Source organism: Falco punctatus (assembly GCF_963210335.1).
Source record: "Falco punctatus genome assembly, chromosome: 9".
NCBI classification, from domain to species: Eukaryota; Metazoa; Chordata; class Aves; order Falconiformes; family Falconidae; genus Falco; species Falco punctatus.
The window spans coordinates 28,432,934-28,451,711 of NC_137589.1; the positions used below are offsets into that span (position 1 = coordinate 28,432,934).

Consider the following 18,778-nt stretch of genomic DNA (forward strand, 5'->3'; position numbering starts at 1 on the left):
CCAAGCCCCAGCCCAGCCCCATCTCCAGCTTTACCCTGAGCATCTCTCTTGCCCAAGTTCCTGAGTGTGGGTGATGGATGCCAAGTGACTGCCCATGGGATTTTCAATGGCTGCCCAGAGGTCTGGGTGTCCCTGGACACCGAACAGCCACAGCCATTGCTCTGCAGCTCGGGTCCACCTGGGTTTACGCTGTGCCCATCCTCTGCTCCCTAGCATGGCTCCTGGTTCTTGGATGAGAAACTCCTTAAAGAAGCAAAAGCCTCTAGAGCCTCCAGTTTTCTCACCATTTCAGGAGCTGGGGCTTTAAGAAATAGCCTAAGTATTGCAAGATTTGGCAGCCCTGCGGCTCCTCCACCCAAGAGAGAGAAATCTGAGAAGCAGAAATGGCTGGGAGAGACCAGGGGAGGATTAGCTTGGCGGGCAGGGCATTAGACAGGAGTTTGCAGAAGACGGGTATGACTGGGCTCTGCTAGGACGGGTCTCCCTGCCCAGAAGCCAAAAGCCGTTGGCAGTGGAGCTGCAGCTTTGCCTTTAGCCCTCGCTGCATGCTGGAACAATGACAAATCCTGCAGAGGGAAAGGCATAAACATGGGCTGGGGGGAGATTCACACTATTAAATCCATCAGCTGCTGGAAGAAGCTCTATAAATGTCAGCGGGCAAAGTCATGACTGAAGGTGACTCTGGGATGTTTCCAGGAATAACTGCCCACAGAAGTGTGGTGGGAGGGAGCGAGACCCCCAGGAACAAGGAGATGATAAGTCAGCACAGTGTCACAGAGATGCTACCATGTGAGCAATTGGCCTGAGTGCTCTCCTGGCAAGGGCATGGCCTTTCTGGTCTCCTGGCACTTTGTCAGCTTACCCAGCAGCAGCTGAGTGTCACCCAGTGCAGGCAGCTGCAGGCAGCAACATCCCTGCAGAGGATGGTGCTGCCTGTGAGGAGTCTGGTGCTGCAGGGATGGCAGGGACACCCAGGGGGTTTCCAGATATCCTTTGGGCCAGGCCACAAAAAACTGGAAAAATCCCCCGTTCTGCTGCAGTCTCCATCGCCTGAGCTGAAGCCCTGCTGCAAGAGTGAGGGCTGGCCAGGGCAGTGAGCAGCTGCTCCCCAGCTCTGCCAGGGTGGGGGTGACCCCTTGCCAGCCAGCCTGGTCCCCCGGTACCTTTGACATGATGAGATGCCCAGAGGTAATGGAGTTATTGACTGGTTCAGCTATGGCTGCTGCCTTTCCAAGGTCTGATCATGCCTCAAGTGAAGCCATGCTGGTCTGGGTCTGTCCTATGGCCTCCTAGGTATTTGGCTGTGCGTCGAGTAAGATCCCTCCTACAGCCTCTTCTGAGTAAAGAGACTATTTTTGGCTTTCCAGCAAGGAAGCCACGCTCAGCCCGGGAGAGTTTTGGAGACAATCCCTTTTCCTTTTGCCTCCTTGCAAGATCCCCAGTTACATCCAGCACAGGCAGGGATTTGCTGCCTTGCCTTCCCATGTCTGACTGCCCCTTAAGCCCTGTGTGCTGCCACTGGTGCTGAGGGGGTCCCAGGTGGGGTGAGCCCCACAGCCCCCGAGCAAGCAGAGCCAGGCAGCACTGCCAGCCTTGCACTGTGCCGGGTGATAGATCCGGGGCTGCCACAGCTCTGCCATGGCACAAGCCCAAGCTATTTCAGGCAGCCCACGCCAGGAGCAGCTGAGGAGCCCCTAGCCACCTTCCTGGGGTAACTGGAGACACCTGCACTCCTGCAGGTTAAGGGGCAGAGCTGGGGTGAGGGGAGCTGGGGGGGGGGAAGGGCTGAATTCCCTGCAGAGCAGGAAAGGGGGGACCCCTCCAAGCATATCTGCCCCCTGCCTTCAGCCAGGGACCAGCAGGCTGCTGAGCTGCTCCTGCCTCAGGACCCACACACAGGGTGCTGAGTCCCAGCCTCCAGGGGCCGTTGCCAGGCCAGCTCAGGGGCAGATGGTGGGGGACAAGGGTGCTGCCCTGCCAAACCACATCCCTGCCCGTCCTCTGCTGGCACCCTGGGCTACCCTGAGCTTTCCTGTCCCCAGCTCCTCTGCAAAGGGTGCCTGACAGCTCTGCTTGGTGGGAGGAGGTGGCTGGAGCCTGCAAGGAACACAGAGGTGGGCTCCCAGCCTCCCTCTAGCCCCGACCCACCCCGGCTCTGGGATTCCTCAGGGCTCTGTCAGACCCCAATAAACTCATACAAGTTCTCATGACCCCATGGCCTTACAGCGGTGGTAAACGTGGGCGCCAGGGCTGTTGGACACAGAACAGACATTGCGTTTGGTGGGTCTTGGGAAACCTTCTTCTGATCCGTGTTGCTGCCTGGGTTAAACTGCTGAGAGACAACTCCTGGATGAGCTGGTCTCAGCCTGCCAGGCTCCAGCTGAGCATCAGTGTTGAGGAAGGCAGGGAACACAGCCTGAAAGGTAAAGCTGAGGCTGAAAACCTGCTTTTATGGCTGTAAGGAGCCACCGGAGGAAGCAGGCTGGGCTGGGACTGCTCTTGGCGTGTCTGGTTTGACTGGGAGATATTGGGAATACCCGTTCTTAGTGCAGGGGTGTGCGTAAAAGTCCCCTGACAAAAGACTGCAAAGTGGCCCTGGGAAGATGCTGCCTGGCTGGAGCTGGAGTGCAGTCAGATGGCATGTTGCACTGGGGAGGTGGCAGAGGTGGGAGAATTGCTGCTTCGGGGCTGGATGGGGTGGCAGCAAGGGTCACTCTCCCAAGGGCACATGGGTGAAGGCAGCTCAAGTGTACTGTGACACTAGAGCCTGCTCTGGGATCAGTCTCAAAAGCAGCTGAAACAAGGGCTGTTCCAGGAGACTGGGGGCTCGGGGGGGCTCCAGCCCCAACCTCCAAGGCCCAGCACGTTTGCAGGTATTGCACTGACGACAGTGCTAGTCCCGGAGAAACCCTGCAGTTTCCCGCCCCCGCCCCAGGACACCTATGGCATGGGGGCTGACATAAGAGCCTCCTGGCAGGGCACAGACCATGCCTGGCACGGCTAGGTGGGTGCCGGGAGAAATGCAAATCCAAGCAGGCTTCTCCTCTGTCTCCGGGAGCTTTTAGATGCCCATTAGACCTGAGCGGTATGTCACCCGGCGCATTGCCAGGGACTCTAAAAAGGCGAGGGAGCAGGGAACCGGGCCGAAATGGGGCTGTGCCTCCGCTAGGGACACAGCTCCCTCTGGTGAGGACGCAGCTCCAACAGGCACCAGGCGCTGGACGCCACAACCATCCCAACTGTCCTTGGTCAAGGACTTGCAGGAGTTGAACGCGGTAGCTGGAGGCTGCGGGCAGTGCCAGGGCATCGGTAGGTGGGGGAGGACAGGAGGTGTCCCAGAGGACTCCCCGACACTGAGTGAACTGCAACGTCTTGGGGCAGATGAGATAGAGCTACGAGCCTGCTGGATCTCGCACAACGACGCTGGATGCTTGCGCGCAGTTGTAAGAACACTTGAGCGCAAAACATGGCTCGCTAGGAACGGACCTGCACGGGAGGCTGCGAGGGGACACCGGTCCTGTCCCCAGCTCTCCCACCGCAGCGGGGCACGCGTGGGTGCTTTCGCGGCGTGTACACGCCCGGCGATGCCGCCTGGTGCCGCAAAGCTGCTGCGTGTGCGGCGCCCCCCGCTCCCGCAGAGCCCCGCCGCGGACAGGCGCCAGCCCGCCCAGAGCCACCGCACCCAGCCAGCGTGTCCCACTGCCGTCCCCAGCGCCGGGCTGCGATGCCAGCGGGAGGAAGCAACTCTGCCCGCCGGCCCTGCAGCCCTCCAAGCCTGGCAGGGGCACCCGGGCACCCCCAAACCCGGCCGGCACCCTGCGGCGCGGGGCGGCGGGGACAGAGGGGTACCTGTCGCTCCCTGTCCCCGGCTGCTAGCCGATAGATGGCGGTGGCGTATCTCGCTTGGGGACAGGCCCCGGGAGCAGTGTCCCTGCGGGCGGCCGGAGGGAGCTGGGGTCTCCAGGCAGCACCCCGCCGGCAGCCGGGGACACCCCTGGCCTCAGCAGCGCCCGCCTGCAGCTGCCCCGGGCGCGGCGACGGATGGCCCCCGGGAAGGGGTCTGTGGTTTCAATTGCCCCGGCAGGGGAAGGTGGCACGGGGCAGCCAGCAAGGGCTTGGCAGGACCGAGGGACAGCTCCAGCCTTCAGCAGCGCTCTGCCCTGGGGGGGACAAAGATGCGGTCCCCTGCTCTCGGCGGGTCACCTGAATCCCTCGCAGCAGCGCTGTGTCCGGTCTCCCTGTTGTAGAGAGGAGAGAAGGAACAGCTAAAACACGGGGGTCTCCCCACACTGCTTAGTCAGATGTAGTCGTCTTGTGATGCTTGGGACAGGCTGGAGGGGTAGGGAGGGTCTGTGGCCATCGGTGGCTCATCCAAGAAAGGGAGGCAGGTCCCTGGCCCTCATGCTGGCAGACAAGTAGTGGGAGAAACCTTCACTGGAGGGTGCCCAGCACAAGTACCAATGTTTTACTTTAATTACCAGTCCATGGCTGGCCACAGCTTTCTTGGCACTGAAGAACACTCGCACAACAACCCCACATTGCCATTGCCAGGAGGAGCTTCCAGCATCTCCAAGCCCTGACATCTCCACAGAGCGCCGGTGGCCAAGCAGCCTCAGCATCTCCCAGCTTGTGGCATGGGGCAGCTGCAGTGGGGAGCACTGCAGAGCAGGAGCTGCTACTCCAACCCATACCCTACACAGAGGGACAAGTACCAGGCACCGTCCCAACACGCAGCTGGGTCCCTGGGCTCCTGGCCCTGAGGCAGCAGGAGGTGGCTGTGCCCAGGCTGAAGTAGATGGAACTCAAATTCAGCAAGGTCTGCCCAGGTCCTCAGGCAGCCTGGCCGGCCTTGCTGGGAGCAGGCGTCTCACTCTGCGCCCAGGTGAACTCCTTGCTGATGGCAGCAAGTGGGCAGTGAAGAGAGAAGGATGAAGGGTACAAGGGGGACGGCTGACCACAGCGTGGGGGGAGGGAGGAATGGAAAAGGACATCAGAAAGAAGAGGAAACCAGAGCACATCTGCAGTGCTGCAGAGGGAACAGCATTCCTCCTGAGCATGGAGGAGAGGCCACAGAACACCAGTTAGCACTGGGGTTTGGATAGCGCCTCCCTAGGAACCACCAGACAGAGGCAAGTTCTACTCATGGCCTCTTCCATGGCCAGGAAACTTGAATCAAAACCAGAACTGGAACCCACGCACAGAGCAGGCCTGAGGCCTGGTAGTTAAAGCCTGGCTGCTCCAACAGTCCTTCCTTTCCTTGAAACTGGTGCGTTGTTTTAGAGAATCTTGTTCCTTGTTGAAATCAATCGGCATTTTTCCACTCCAACTCCCAAACAGCAGTAAATCCCCTGATCATCCATGAAGAAACAACACACGCCCTCTGCCCCTTGAGCATGGCCCTCCCCATCCCTCTCTCCCCAGTGTCCCTCTGCCTGTACAGCTGCCACAGCAGGACCATGTGGGAGGGAGTCCCACCAGCACCCTGTGCCTCTGACCCCACCAGCAACACCCCGCTTTGTCCCAGGGTGTGGGGGACGGAGTGCGTCACTGGCGGGTACTGCCTCCAGCACGGCCACGCAGCAACTTCCCTCCATTGTGTCTCCCCTCCCTGGGCAGCCTGTCCAATCTGCGGTCTCCCACCTTCTCCCTCCCACCGGCCTCCTCCGGCTGTTCCTCCTCTTTGGAGCACTTCACTTCCGCCGCCCTGCTCCAGGCCCTCCAGCACCGCCAGCTCTTTGTGCTGCTCCAGCCTGCCCACCAGCTCAGGGGCTTTGGGAGAGAGTCTGCAGAGGGGTCCCTCCCACTAACCCACTGCCCTCCCCCCAGTCTGAGCTGGTGGGACAGCTGGGATCTGTCCCAGGAATGGGGCTTGCGATGGTGGACGTCTAGAAACTTCCACCGCCTTCCACCACCATGCCACATCGGCCGGCAGCCAGGCCCCTCGGCATCCCCTGGCTGGGTGCTCCTCCAGCTCTGTGCAGGGAAACCGGAGCTGAGGAGCACATGTGGGTGTCACCAGGCCCAAGTGGGGTGAGCATAATTCTGACCTCACACCTACAACATTGCTGATAATGTGCCCCTTTGCTTTAGTTAACTGTCCTTGCCCTGGACACTGTGGCAATGGACATGGACAGCATGACCTGTGCCAGGAGTCTAGTCTTGCCCAGAGCCTCTGGGTGCTGCTGAGGGGGCAGTGGATTCCTAACCAGCTGCCATGTACCTGGAGGGGACATGCTAAGCTGGGAGCTCCTCTCACACACCCCAGTTTTGGAGGAGCTTGTACTGTGGTTGTGATTCCTCTGGCTTGCATACCAAGGCATGAACTCACATGGGTCCCCTGTTTTTTAGGCAACGGTCTGGCAGAACATGGAGGAAAATGCATCTTTCCTATGGCAGGGACAGATCTCCCCAGCCTGACTGCTGCTGCGGAGAGAGAGCATTACCTATCTTTGTTCTTGGCTATCCTGTTTCTACCCACGAGACCACAGGGCCTTAACCACTCATCTCTGAAAGCCAAGAGTGGGCCTGGGCTTCCTCTCCCGTGACACCTTGCTGCCATCCAACAAACAATCGGCTGGGCGTGCCGCATCCTCTCCCAGCGCCAGTGCCGCGAAGCCTGCCGGCCTCAGAGTGGCTCACAGGACAGTGGGGTGCCATGCCGAGCCAGGGCTGAGTGCCGGGGCCTGTTGGCTGCCTGCTCTGTACCTGCAGTGCTGCTGTGGAAAGAATTCCTCTAGCTCCTTTCAAACAGCAGACCCCGAGGGTGCATGTTCAGCTTGGACAGTGGAAACGTGCAGTGCAAAGACAGGTTTAGCAGCGGTCACTACCTGCTGCTTCTGCAATGGCAGGCTACAGAAACCTGGCCCTCTGCTCGTGGTGGAGCAAACACCACACAGGGAGGGCAGGGGGAGGACACGGTGGCCATCGCTGCCCGAGGGGAGAGGCATACCGAGCCCCTGGGCTGTGTCAGTCCCAGCGGCTCCACTGGAAACACCTTTGGGAGCTGCAGCGTCGCAGCAGGGAAATGTGCGGGACGGTGCAGGAGAGCTCCCGGAGCCTGCGGCTTCTGCTGCCGTCTGGGGCGAGCCAGACGGGGCTCCGCGGGTGTCCGCCCCCCCCCGGGCGCGGCTCCGGCTCCGGACCCGGCGGCGGCACTCGGCGGGACCCGCACGGCAGAGGCACGGCCGCGGCGGGGCCGGGACCGCCCCAAGAGCTCCGCGGCGGCGGCGGCGGGACGGGGCGGCCCGGGACGGGGTGGGCAGGGGACGACCCCGCGGCCGGTCCCGCGGGGCTCGGGGGCCTCGGCCGCCCCCTCCCCCTGCAGCCGAGCGAAATGGCTGAACATGTAGCAATAATGCCCCAGCATTCAGGCTGCCCGGCCCGGCCGGCCCTAATCAGCGGCCCGCGGACCCCCCTCCTCTCCCCCTGCGCTCCCAGAATGGGGAACAAAACCCAGCACGTTTCTGCAGCCCCCGCGCATAAAGCGCCGGGCCTGGGCCTCAGTGGGGGGCAAAGCGGCCCGTCAATCTTGGCGCCGGGGCCCCTTTGTCCCTCGCCTCCCTGCCACACCTTTTGTTCCCGAATCCAATAAGCGCCTATTCCCGCTACCTTCCTCAGCGGCTCCTTTCAGCGCCGGCCCGGCGACCACAATGGGCCCGGCTCTGAGCTGCGCGGCCCCATTCAGCGCCCTTGGCACGCTCACAAGCCGGCCGGGCCGCCCTGCCCCGCGGGCACGCCGCTGCGGCCGCCCCGCCGCCGGGCACCAACCCCGGCCCCGCCGCTGGGCACCGGCTGCTGGGCGAAGGAGGAGCGGGCGGCGGATATTGCACCTGGTTTATTGACTGACTGGGCGAGCTGGCGCTGGCAGTAACAGATACAGAGTAGATAGAGGGGCCGCGGCACCCCTGGGCCCCGCCGTCGGCTTTTTACAAGAAAAGCTGCTCCGCTGGCGCGGCGCGATCGGCTCCGGCCCGCCCGGCCGTCGCGGGGGCTCCGCGGGGTGGCGGCGCATCGCTGCGAGCTCGGGCGGCTTCGTCCCGCCGCGCCGCTCCGCCCGTCGCCGGCCCCGCACCGCTGCCCGCGGGAGCGCTGAGGTCCCGCCGCGCCGTCCCGCCGCCGCCGCCGGTCCATGGCGCGCGTTGCGCGGCGCGCAGCCGGGCGTCGGTGCGGGTGATAACGGGACCCCGGAGCCGCCGGGCCGTCCTGCCGGTTCGCTCCCGGCCCTCAGTGCGTGCGGGCTACCAGGCCCGGATGCCCTGCAGTGCGCCCTGGCTGCAGGAGGGCCCCGCCGCCGCCTGGTGCAGCGGTTGGCCGCCGCCACCGAAGCCCCCCAGGCCGCCCACGTTCACGAAGGGACCGGCGGCCGCAGCCGGGCTGCAAGCGGCTTGCATGGAGGCGCCGCCGGTGCCCGCCGGGTAGGTGCAGCCGTAGCCGGGGTTGTAGGAGGCGGCGTTGCCGTAGCCGTAGGCGGGGAAGCCGTTGTAGGAGTACGGCCCGTTGTACGCCGAGCTGTAGCCCTGCGACCCGCCGAGGCACGGCTTGCCGTCGCGGACCAGCACGGGCACGGCCACCCTGCGCGGCGGCGGCGGGGCCGCGGGGCCGCCCAGCTCCAGCGACTTGTCCTGCCGCTGCCGCTTGCACTTGTAGCGCCGGTTCTGGAACCAGATCTTCACCTGCGTGGAGGTGAGCTTGAGGCTGCTGGCCAGGTGCTCCCGCTCGGGCGCCGACAGGTAACGCTGCTGCTTGAACCGCCGCTCCAGCTCGAAGACCTGCGCCTGGGAGAAGAGGACGCGCGGCTTCCTCCGACTCCGCTGCTTCGGCCTCTCCGCCTCCTCCGCCTTCTCCGCCGCATCCAGCGGCTTCTTCAGGACGCAGCTCTCTGCACGGGGGAGCACAGGTCACGGCTGCACCTCGCTCCCGACGAGCGCTGCACGGCGCTCGTTGCTCCCGACGGGCCGCATCGACGGGCCACATCGGCGGGCGAGAGCGCCGCGCCGCGTCCCGGCCGGCCCCGCGCCGCTACGCGCCCGTCGGGGAACCGCGGCGCGGACGGGGAGGCAGCGCCGGGACCGGCCGCCTCCGGCACTGCCTATGTTAGTGAGGGGCCGGTTCGGCCGGCGGGGCCGGGCACTTCCCCGCGCCTCCGAGCCGGCTGCGGCGTTCCTGCCGCGGCCCCGCGGAGCTGAGCCCCGGGACGCGCCGCGCACGGCGCCGGGCACCTGCTCCACCGCCTCGTTCCCGGAGGGCCCCGCCGCGGCGGGCGCGGGTTGGGCCTAACCCGCCCCGTTCCTCCCTCCCTCTCCGCTACAAAAATTGCGGAGCGCGGGCCTGCTCCGGCAGCACCGCATCAGGGCCCTGCGGAGGCGCTTCCCGGGGAGGCGGCGAGCAGGGCGCGGCGGCGGGCGGTGGCAGCCCCAGTACGTGCCCGTCCCGACTCGACGTGCCCAGGGGACGCGGCGGCGCGGGCTGCAGCGCCGGGAGCGGACCTTAGCGGGGCGATGCCCAGCGGGCTAGCAATGCATCGCGGGGAGCGAGCGCGGGCCCGTCCCGGCGGGGGAGCGCGGCGGGGCCGATACTCACTTGGGTCGCGAGCCGCGGGGTCCTGCTCCTCTCCCGGGCCAGGGGCCTCGCAGGAGCCGCGCAGTACTGCGTGCACGTAACTGTCGGCGGAGATCCGCGCGTCCGCCTGGCTGCCGGGCGCTGCCATGGGGCTCAGGTAGGACAGCTTCTCCTCCTCCTCTTCCTCCTCGCCGTCGGAGAAGCGGGCGCCATCGGCGGCCGCCAGCAGGCAGGCGGCGGGGTGGAAGTGGTGCTCCAGGTGGTGCGGGAGCTGGGCCCCATAGTGCGGATCCTGCTGCTGCTCCAGGTTGAGGATGTCTTTGACAGAGAAGGGGGTGGAGGTGATGGGGCTCGGTAACATCATCGGGGCAGCGCAAGCTCCCAGGCAGTCCCGCGGGCCCGGCGGCGCTCGGGCGGCGGCTCGGCGGGGAGCGCCGCGCCCGGTGCGGGGGGAGCAGGCAGCGCCGAAAGACGAGGGGCCGCGCCTGCTCCTCTCTAAGTTGCCTCCATTAGCCCGGCGCTGGGGGTCTGCGTTTTGTTACAGCTTCTGCAGGGACAGCCAAGGGCTCAGGAGCCTCCTCTGCCCCGGGCCGGCACGTCACGGCGAGGAGGGGCCGGGGGCGGCCTCGCCATTGGAGGGAGGGGGAGGTAGAGCCGGCCCCCTGCCCGGCTCCGGCCGCCCGGCCAGAAATAGCAATGTATTAAGGCTGCGCTCGGGGAGGCCGCTTCCCCGCAGCGCGCCCCGCCGGTCCGGCACCCGCCCGGCGGCCGCGGGGACTGTGCGCCGGGGCCGGGGTCCCCGCAGAGAGCCGCGGCCGCCGCCGCCGCGCCTCCCAGTGCTAAGCACGTGTAGGTAGGTAGGGACCCCCGCCCTGCCGCGCCCCGCTGCCCCCTGCCCGCACACGGCCCGGCCCGGCCCGGCCCCGGCAGAGCGAACACGTGCGGCCCCGCCGGCCCGGGCTCCGCGCCCCGCCGGCACGGCCGCCTGCCGCCCGCCCGGCTCCGCAAGCGCCTCCCGCCGATCCGCACTCCTCCCGGAGCCGACGGCGGCCCCGCCGGCCCGGGTGGACTGTCACCGTGCGACGTACACGTAGCCGACCCACTCCGCGTGCCCTGGCACTCCCGGTGCCCCGGCTGATCCCCCCGCGACCGACCAACCTGCCGCCCGCCCCTGTCTCCCGCAGCCGGTGCCATGCGCGCTCGCCCGAGGGAAGGCGCGCGCCGCCGCCGCCGCGATCGGTTCTCGCAGCCCGGCGACCGCCAGGCCGCGCCGGGCCGGGTCGGGTGGGCATCCCGGGGCCGCGGTGGTGCGGGCCTGGGGCTGCGAGCGCTATGCCGCGCCCTTCGGTGCTTTCTTTCGTTTTCTTTCGTTTTCTTTCGATTCGTTTCGTTTCTTCCGCCGGTAACGGGCGGCGAGTCGCTCCGCGGAGACACCACGCGCCGTGCCGGCGGGGGACTCACCGAGCGAGCCTGCTGAGCCCGCTGCGTACCACGAGCCCCCGGCCTCGGGGCTGCGCGGGGCACGGGCCGGGCACCCTGGAGCGGCGCGGCGGAGGGTGCCGCAGCCCCGCACCGGAGACCCGCGGCCCCCACACCCCTCCGAGGACTCCGCGCTGTCGCGGCGGGTGAAGCTGGCGCACCGAAGGGGGGGCGAGGGGTCCCAGGCCATATATTTCGTTCTGATTAAAATCCTGCCGCCCCGCAGGGCTCGGATCGACGCCGAGACGAGGCCAAGGGAAGCCGGGCGCGCTCGCCGCGCAGGTGAGTGTCCCGGAGCCGGCGCTTCGCGGGGCCTTCCCGGGCGCTTCTCTCGGGTTGTTACAGTCCGGCGGCTCCGCCGTTTACGGGCTTTGTCGGTGCCCTCGTTTCCCCGGCTCCCGCCGCTCCGGACGCCCCGGAGGAGCCCATTCACCAGCGGCGCAGCCCGAGTCCCGCACTCTTCGCCGCAGCTCGGGCGCTCCCGGTCCCGCGGCGGGGCCGGTTGCCGTTTTCCTGGCGCGCCGGATCGTTCCCACCGCGCTGCTTCAAAACCCTCGCCATAAATCACGGCGGATCGGTTTCTCCTCGACGCTCCCCCCCCGCTGCCGGTGCCGGCCGTCTTCCTCCCGTACGGAGGCCGCCCAGTCCGGACGGTGGACGGCGAACGGCGCTCGCCGCTACCAGGCCTGATCGGGGCCCGGATCTGCCCCGTCCGCCGGTGCGCGAAGAAGCCCGGTGCTGCCTCGCTGCCGCGGCCCCGAAAGCAATTAGTAACAATTAGCCTGTTATCGGTGTTGGACATCCGCCGCCGGCCCCGCCGGCTCCCGCCCGCCGCAGGGCCCCGCTCCCGGGGAGGTGCAGGCGCGGCGGCCCAGCGGCAGCGCGGCGGGGCTTGGAGCTCTCTGCACGGCGCCGCGCTCCCCGGGAACCCCGCGGTGGGGAGAGCAGCGGCAGCGGCCGGTGCCCCCGGTGGCGGCGGCAATGAGGGCTGCCGGGCCACAGCCTAGTGTACGTCTGCCCGGCCGTCTGCGGGAGCAGCAGCCGCCGAGCTGAGGGCCTGGGCCCGGCGGGGTCTGGCTCGCCTGGCGCCATCGCGCTCCCGCCCGCAGCGGGATCCCGAACAGGCCGAGCGCCAGGCGCGGCCTGCGGGCACGGGGAACCCGAGCCGGGCGGAACCGGCGCTTCGGGACGTCTCCCCGGCGCTTGGGAGCGGTCCTCCCGCCGGGACGCGGTCCACCGTGCCGCCGCCAGCCAGAGGGAGCGCTCGGGAAACCCACGCCCCGCGGAGGGAGCAAGCCGCGGCCGGGCCCCGACACGCGCGGGGGCACCCCGGTGTTATCCCAGCCCCGGCCCCCGTCAGTCCTCCCTGTGCGGTAACCGAGCCCGCGCCTTCCCTCCCTGCCGGCATCCCCTCTTCGGTAGTAGGACAGGATCAGGCCTGCTTCGGCGGGACGCGAGCGGCGATTTCCCAGATGGGGAAGCCGAGGAAGCGGGGAGATGCTCGGGCCCGACCGTGCGCCTAGGCACCCGGTACCCGGTACGCCCCGGTACGCGGCGCGGGGGTGCAGGACCCAGGGGAGGGAGCAGCCCCGGTACCTGCCGGCGGGTGTCAGCCCCGGGATGCGGCGCCGGGGCTTTCCCAAGCCGGCTGGGCTGGGGTCACCGGGCTATTAATGGTTATTTTATTTATATCATTAGCGGCGTCCCCTGAGCTCTGTTTACAGCGGGGCCTTGTTGTCCCGGCCGCTCCTGCGCTCTGTTTAGACAGGGGATTATTGTAATGGATGGAGCTCGCCGTACGGATGCTGCAGCGAGCCAAGAGCCCCCTCCGGGCCCGGGAGGGGGGAGCAGCCCTGCAGCGGCCGCGCACAGTGCGGCTGGCGGGCAGCCCCCCCTTCCCGGGACCCGGGCCGCAGGCAGCCCGGTGGCCCGCGGCCGGGAGCCTCGCTCGGGGCGATGCTATCAGCCCCGGGGCTGCTAATTGCTCCATTAGTCTCGCGGGTGCCGAGCGCTGGAGCCGGCCCCGCGCTAATGGCCGTAAACAAACAAACACGCTAATCCGGCCCTGTCTCCGGCCCCGGTGCTCGGGGAGCCAACGGGGGACGGCGGCGCGGCCCCGGCGCGGCTGCGGGAGGCCCGCGGCGGGCGGCACCCACCTGCCCGCCGCCCCGGGCAGCGCGGCGGGCCCGGGCCGGTGCGGACCCGCGCCGCCGGGAGCTGCCCCCCGCGCCCGGCTCTATTTACACAGAGCCTGCCCTTGTGTAAACGCTGCGCGTCGTGGTTTATCTCAGGGCCGGTCTGTTTCTCGTTCTCTGTCAGCAGCGCCCGGTGAAGGATGGCCCTTTCCCAGGGGCTCGGCCCTGATTTATGTGAGAACCGCAGCGCGCCGGGACGCCCCCGCACGGCGGGGCCGCGGGGAGACGGCGGGGCCCGGGGCAGCGACCCGCCGACGGGGACGCGCCCGGCCCGGCCCGGCCTCGCACGCCCCGAACACCTGCCGGCAGCGGGCCCAGCCGGTGCCCACGGCGCGGCGCGGCACGGCGCTCCGTCCGCTCCCGGGCCGTGCTCTCCCCGCACCGAGCCTCGGTGCGCAGCGGACGCGCACTGGGGGGCTCCGGGAGGAGCGGGCATGGAGTGGCCCAGCCAGCAGCTTCCATTCCGGGCATGCTGCTCCGGTGTGCCCACCTGGGTGGCTTTTATCCCAGCCCCGCCGCTTGCCCAGGAATGACTCACATCTTTTTGAAACAAAACGTTATCTTCATTCCCCAGGAGACGAGAGGGCTTCTGCAGGCAGCAGAGCCAGGTCCAGGCAAGGGATGCTGCACACTTGCCCCGCAATGTGCTATCTTCGTCTCCCATGGCTCTGTCAGCCTTGGCCAGGCAGTGCCCAGGCTGTCCTGCCCACTCGGGTCTGCCAGCTGACACTTGCCTGCACCTCGCAGAGTCCTGAGAACACCTGCCTTGGCATTGCCAAGAACCAGCCATCTAATGCCCATTTTCTTGAGAAACACATCACTGCAAATATTTGCTTTTCTTGAGTATTTTCTTGCTCCACTGGCATTGTCTGATTTACTTCTGCTTTGCAGTTCTTGCAGGGATGTATGGCTCGGAGATATGTCCCAAATGCAAAGCCTCGATGAGAAATGTGTTTTCTGAGAGTCAGAGCCAGACTCCTTAGCATCTTGAGAAATGCATGTTTCCAAGGTGGGAACTTGATTTGGGGGAGTACAGTACCTGTGTACAACACTCAGCACTTTGGGGGATAGGAGTGGTGAATGCAAGGGTGCTGGTCAATGTAGCAAGGGGAGCTTGGTAGATTTGGGAACAAAAGGGAAGGCTGCCCTTGATTTCAGTGCCTGATGGACCTCTGAAGCTGAGGCTGACATGTCGAGCTTAGTGAAAACCAACTTGCAGGAACAGGTAAAGGTCATCCTACATCTGAGGCAATGAAGGATAGGAAATGTCAGTGCCAAGGTCCCCCTCCCGCCTGCTTTTATTTGGCATCTCTCGTGCGCAAAGGGTATCCAGGCTTCACAAAGCCACCCTGCTGCACAACACAACCCCGCGACTGTGAACATGCAGAGTGTAGCAAAACACCTCTTCCTCTGGAGGAGAAGCTGTCATAAATCACTGTTTACTGCTCATGCGATGAGAAGGTCCCCTGTCCAGCAGAAGGACAACACTGTTGCAGACACACATACACCAACCCTTGCTAGGGCAAAACCCACAGCTTTTCTGGGAGCATCTTTGCTCCATGCCTTGGAAGCCATTGCTGCATGTTTGCGTCCATATGGTTAAGAAGCTGGGCTGAAATTCATCCTTCAGCAGAGGCCCAGTATGAGGCTTGCTTACCGCTCACATCCACAGGCCTGCGTACCACTTGCATCCCATAGGGCTTAAGTGGAGCCTAAGTGGACCCTGGGCCTTGCGCTGGCAGCCTGCCCAGTGCTGGATTTCAGCTTCGAGCCCAGGCCTGCAGCTTTGATTCATGCATGTAATCCTGCTGCGGTCAGCAGGTTTCATCCTGCTCCCACCGCAGCCCGCGGGACAGTTCACACGAGAGTGGCAAGGTCAGGCTCTGTGCTTGCATGCGCCGTAGAAAATGGGAACAATTGAAATTAAACCAATTAAATTTTAACAGGTCTGGAAAGCGTTTTATTACATAATAAACAGGAGGAATTAGCCATGTCAGGCTTTGCTCTGTGTGTGCTGGCGGAGCAGTTCCTTGCTGTCCGCGGCACTCAGTGTTCCTCTGGGCTGGGGACCTCCCTGCGCTGCCACTGTGGCCGGCCCACCGCAAACACACAGGGCTGTGAGTACAGCTGCACGCTGGCTCCTGGTCCTGTCCAGCGCCTTCCCCCGAAGCATTGTGGGTGCCATGCTTTTCTTAGCCCTGAGCAAAGCCTTTTCTAGAAGAAATCGCGCAAATTATTCAGTGGCTATTTCTATGGCGTCCTTCAGGGAGAGGGAAGCCCTCATGCTTCTGTACAGGCATGCTGGTGAGGACCCAGTGGCCAGGCTGGATCTGCGTGAGGTGATGACACATGTCTCATCTTGGAAACAGGGCTGATAAGTTCCTCTTGTTTAGGGCATCTGCCTGGCAGCCAGTCCCCACTTCTCTCCCTGCTTAATCAAGATTCCTCTGGCTGCAAGCGGGGCTTGTTCCCATGCTGATGAGGCCATCCTGGGCATGGCTACCCCCAGAGCTGGCAAATCTGTGTCAAAATTGGCACACAGCTGCATGTTTGCCGGGGTGGCTTTGGGGTAATTGGGCTGAGAAAGCAGCTTCGGCATAAACTGTGCTGCAACCTTGGCTGAGCATGTGTGGGGCGGTGCACAGGCAGTTGCCTCGCTGTGGTGGCACTTGCTCAGCTCTGCTAGCATTCATCTACAGGGGCTACCACAGGCTCCAAGGGGCACCCACAGTCAGGGGCTGTTGCACAGCTTCATCTTCTCAGCTGTAACTCACCACCTGCCAGCTCAGCAGGGTTGTGCACAAATACCCACCTGCTTTACAGCAACCTGCAGCTGGGGGCTAGGGAGGAAGACAGGGGCTGGGGAACCTCATCCTTTCTGTCTCCTCTGGGTAAATACGGAACAAGAGCCTGGCAGGCTCAGTTGCATTTTGCTCACTGCTTCCAGAGGCCACTGTGAGCCAGCTTCTGACACCATAGTGCATTTTTCTCTGGAAGCAGAACGCTTGCCATGGGTGGGGACTATGGAATGTTCAGGGACAGCAAAGGCAAACAGCTCCCTGGCTGGCTACTGTGCCTGGAAGGGTTAATGGTGGAGTGTGCGCTTGGTCTGCACATGTCTAATAAACACCCATTCTTTCGTTTTCCTTTAAAATACTTTTCATATTTGCCACGGCTGCTCAAGTTGCTCCCTCCTGTGACAGCTCCTCGTTGATGGCCACTGTATAAATAGAGCAGCCCCTGGGTCCTGCATGCAGGAGGGCAGGTGGGAGATTTGAAAGCTTCTGTTAATAGTTTATCTCTGAGTCCACCTAATGAATTCTCCTTGTAATTACTGCACAGAAATTGTTAGTGTATCCTGATGATTCAGAACTTTCTAACAACAACTTTGGGCCAAATTATAAATTGTTTTTCTATCTTGGAGTGGAGACTTGAGAGAGGATTCCTAATTGTTTTTGTCCCCTTGGGGGCCAGAGCTGGATTATCCCACACAGGCTTCTCTGCAGACTTGTTTTTAGTCTATCGGTGGGCTCTCTGCCAGACCAAAGGGATGTGGAACTCAGTTTTCCACATTTAAATCCCCCTTCCCGCCCCCCCCCCCCCCCCCCCCGCCCCTACCCTTCCACTCCACTTACACCTCTAAGGAAGAGCATGGATTAGAAAGGATTTGCCCTCATGGGGCTTTGGTTTGGGTTTGTGAAGATCTGTCCTTAAAAGCTTTACCGTTGTTTTTTTTTTTTTTTTATCCTCATGTAAACCTGACTCCCAGCATTACACCAGGAATGGGCAGAAGTGAAGTGCTGTGTTGTTCAGGGAGCAGAGATCACCCATTTCTTTTGAAATACCTGCCTTTAAATGGCATTTCCTCTTGGAGACAAAGGCTTAACGTGAAGGATGAGCAGGTGGAGATGGACAAGGGTGGTGTCTTGGGAGCAGGGCACTGCTGGACCCCTCCTTCAGTTGCTGTGCTTCAGTCGTGCATGCAAAAGGCCGGGTGGACCCTAGGCTCACCCAAAATGCGTCCCTGTGACAGGGCAACCTGGCTCTCTTGATACAGCTCCTGATGGTCCCTGTGCCACAGATGTCCCAGTGCACTGGAGGCCGTGGGCATCCCAGAATGGATGGGACAGTCTCCCCAGGACCCATCCTAGTGCTCTTGCCCAGGACCTGTCCTGCACTGGGAATGACCTGTGCAGCGATGCCGTGTCAGGCCAACTGTCCCAGGGCACTGGGGCCATTACAAAGGTGGTCAGGAGTTAGCGTGGGGCCAAGGCAGCTCTTGCCTTCCTCGTTCCCTGCTTTGCCAGGGAAGCAAAAGGCCACGCTGCCGGCTGTGCCCCATCCTGCTGGAAGCACTGACGCCTGCCTGGCTGCCAGGACACCCCTCTGGCCCCATCCCAGGCATGTGCCCTGTGCCCAGCAGTGGTGAGCGGGCACCATGCTGCATCACGGGGCCGCTCGGGCCCAGGTGCCCTTCTCTAAACATCCCTCCGGCTGTGTGCCCGCGGTACCCCCGCGGCTCGCCCATGTCCGTCCGCTCTTGCTGACAGCAGGGAAAGTAGGAGCCGTGTCCTTGCACTGACCTTCGCCTGACCTTCCAGTAAGGCTCGAGAAACCCTCGGAACGGCTTTCTCATTGTGCAGCCCCAGGGTTTCCAGGGAATTAGTCAGCAGGCTGGAATTGTGCTCTGCGTATGTGACAACCCCCCCGCCCGGTTCCCCCCCGCCACCGCCCGCCTCTCCCATCTCTGGAGCCGGACCGGTCCAAGAGATATGTTGCCAGGGTGACAGCGAGGTGTGATGGATGGACAGAGAGTGGCTGTGGAGTGGCAGGGCCGCTGGTCAGTAACCCAGGGCTGTGTTTATAAGAAGGAAGAGGCTGTTTCCTGGAGCTAACATAATGCAGCTCTAAAAAAGGCAGGGGAAATACATCATGCGAGGAGAGCGCAGCCCTGGGAGGGGAGGGCCGCTGGGGAGCCCAGCACCAAAGCGAGCCTCCAGGTCAAGGTGCCTTTGACAGGGGCCTTTTTTATAGGCCATTTGCGTGAGAGTTCGCTGCTGTTTCTCTGCAGCCCTGACAGCGGCTTAAGGCCCAGCCGGCGTTTGGGGAGGGTCTAATCTAAACTCACTGTTTTCCAGCCCTTCTCTTGCAGGAGCCGCTGATTTATTTGGAAAATAAATAATCGTTGCTGACTATTGTTTTGTTGCTGCAGAGCGACTGTCCCCCCGCCTTGGCATAGGTCTGTGCCCTGTCCCACAAGGGACCCTCGGAGGTGCGGGGAGCTGGGGAGGGACCCCAGTGCAGAGGGGGCGAGGGGCTGAGCCCATCGGGAAGCAGCGATGCTGGTAGCCATGGTCCCTGAATGGGGTGGGGACCTGGGGCAGCACTCGCAGCACTCCTGGTGCCTGGGCTCAGAGCTGGGACAGAGGCGACCAGCTGGAAAGCCAAGGGGACATCTCACCCTCCTTCCCAAACACCAGCTGTGGCTGTTTGCCTCCCTTTAGCCATATCTCAGGTGTGCAAGGTCCTTGTGCCCAGCACTGGCA

The 18,778-nt window shown here is 64.0% G+C and overlaps 2 protein-coding genes across 2 annotated transcripts in view; one reads left to right on the forward strand and one right to left on the reverse strand.

Annotated features, from left to right (window-relative positions):
* Positions 1–7,819: 7,819 nt before the first annotated feature.
* NKX2-3 (NK2 homeobox 3) lies at positions 7,820–9,922 on the reverse strand (the record flags this gene model as incomplete). The annotated part of the gene is made up of 2 exons (XM_080402349.1): positions 7,820–8,878; positions 9,580–9,922. 2 exons carry the CDS (start codon positions 9,920–9,922, stop codon positions 8,238–8,240), a joined length of 984 nt encoding a protein of 327 aa, XP_080258475.1. The 3' UTR covers positions 7,820–8,237.
* GOT1 (glutamic-oxaloacetic transaminase 1) overlaps positions 9,873–18,778 on the forward strand; it is a gene marked incomplete at its 5' end in the record, with an annotated part of 28,359 nt that continues 19,453 nt past the window's right edge. Inside the window, 2 exons of the mRNA XM_080402344.1 lie at positions 9,873–10,411; positions 11,264–11,319. Of these exons, the coding sequence (XP_080258470.1) occupies positions 9,873–10,411; positions 11,264–11,319 (595 nt within the window). The remainder of the gene's footprint in view (positions 10,412–11,263; positions 11,320–18,778) is intronic.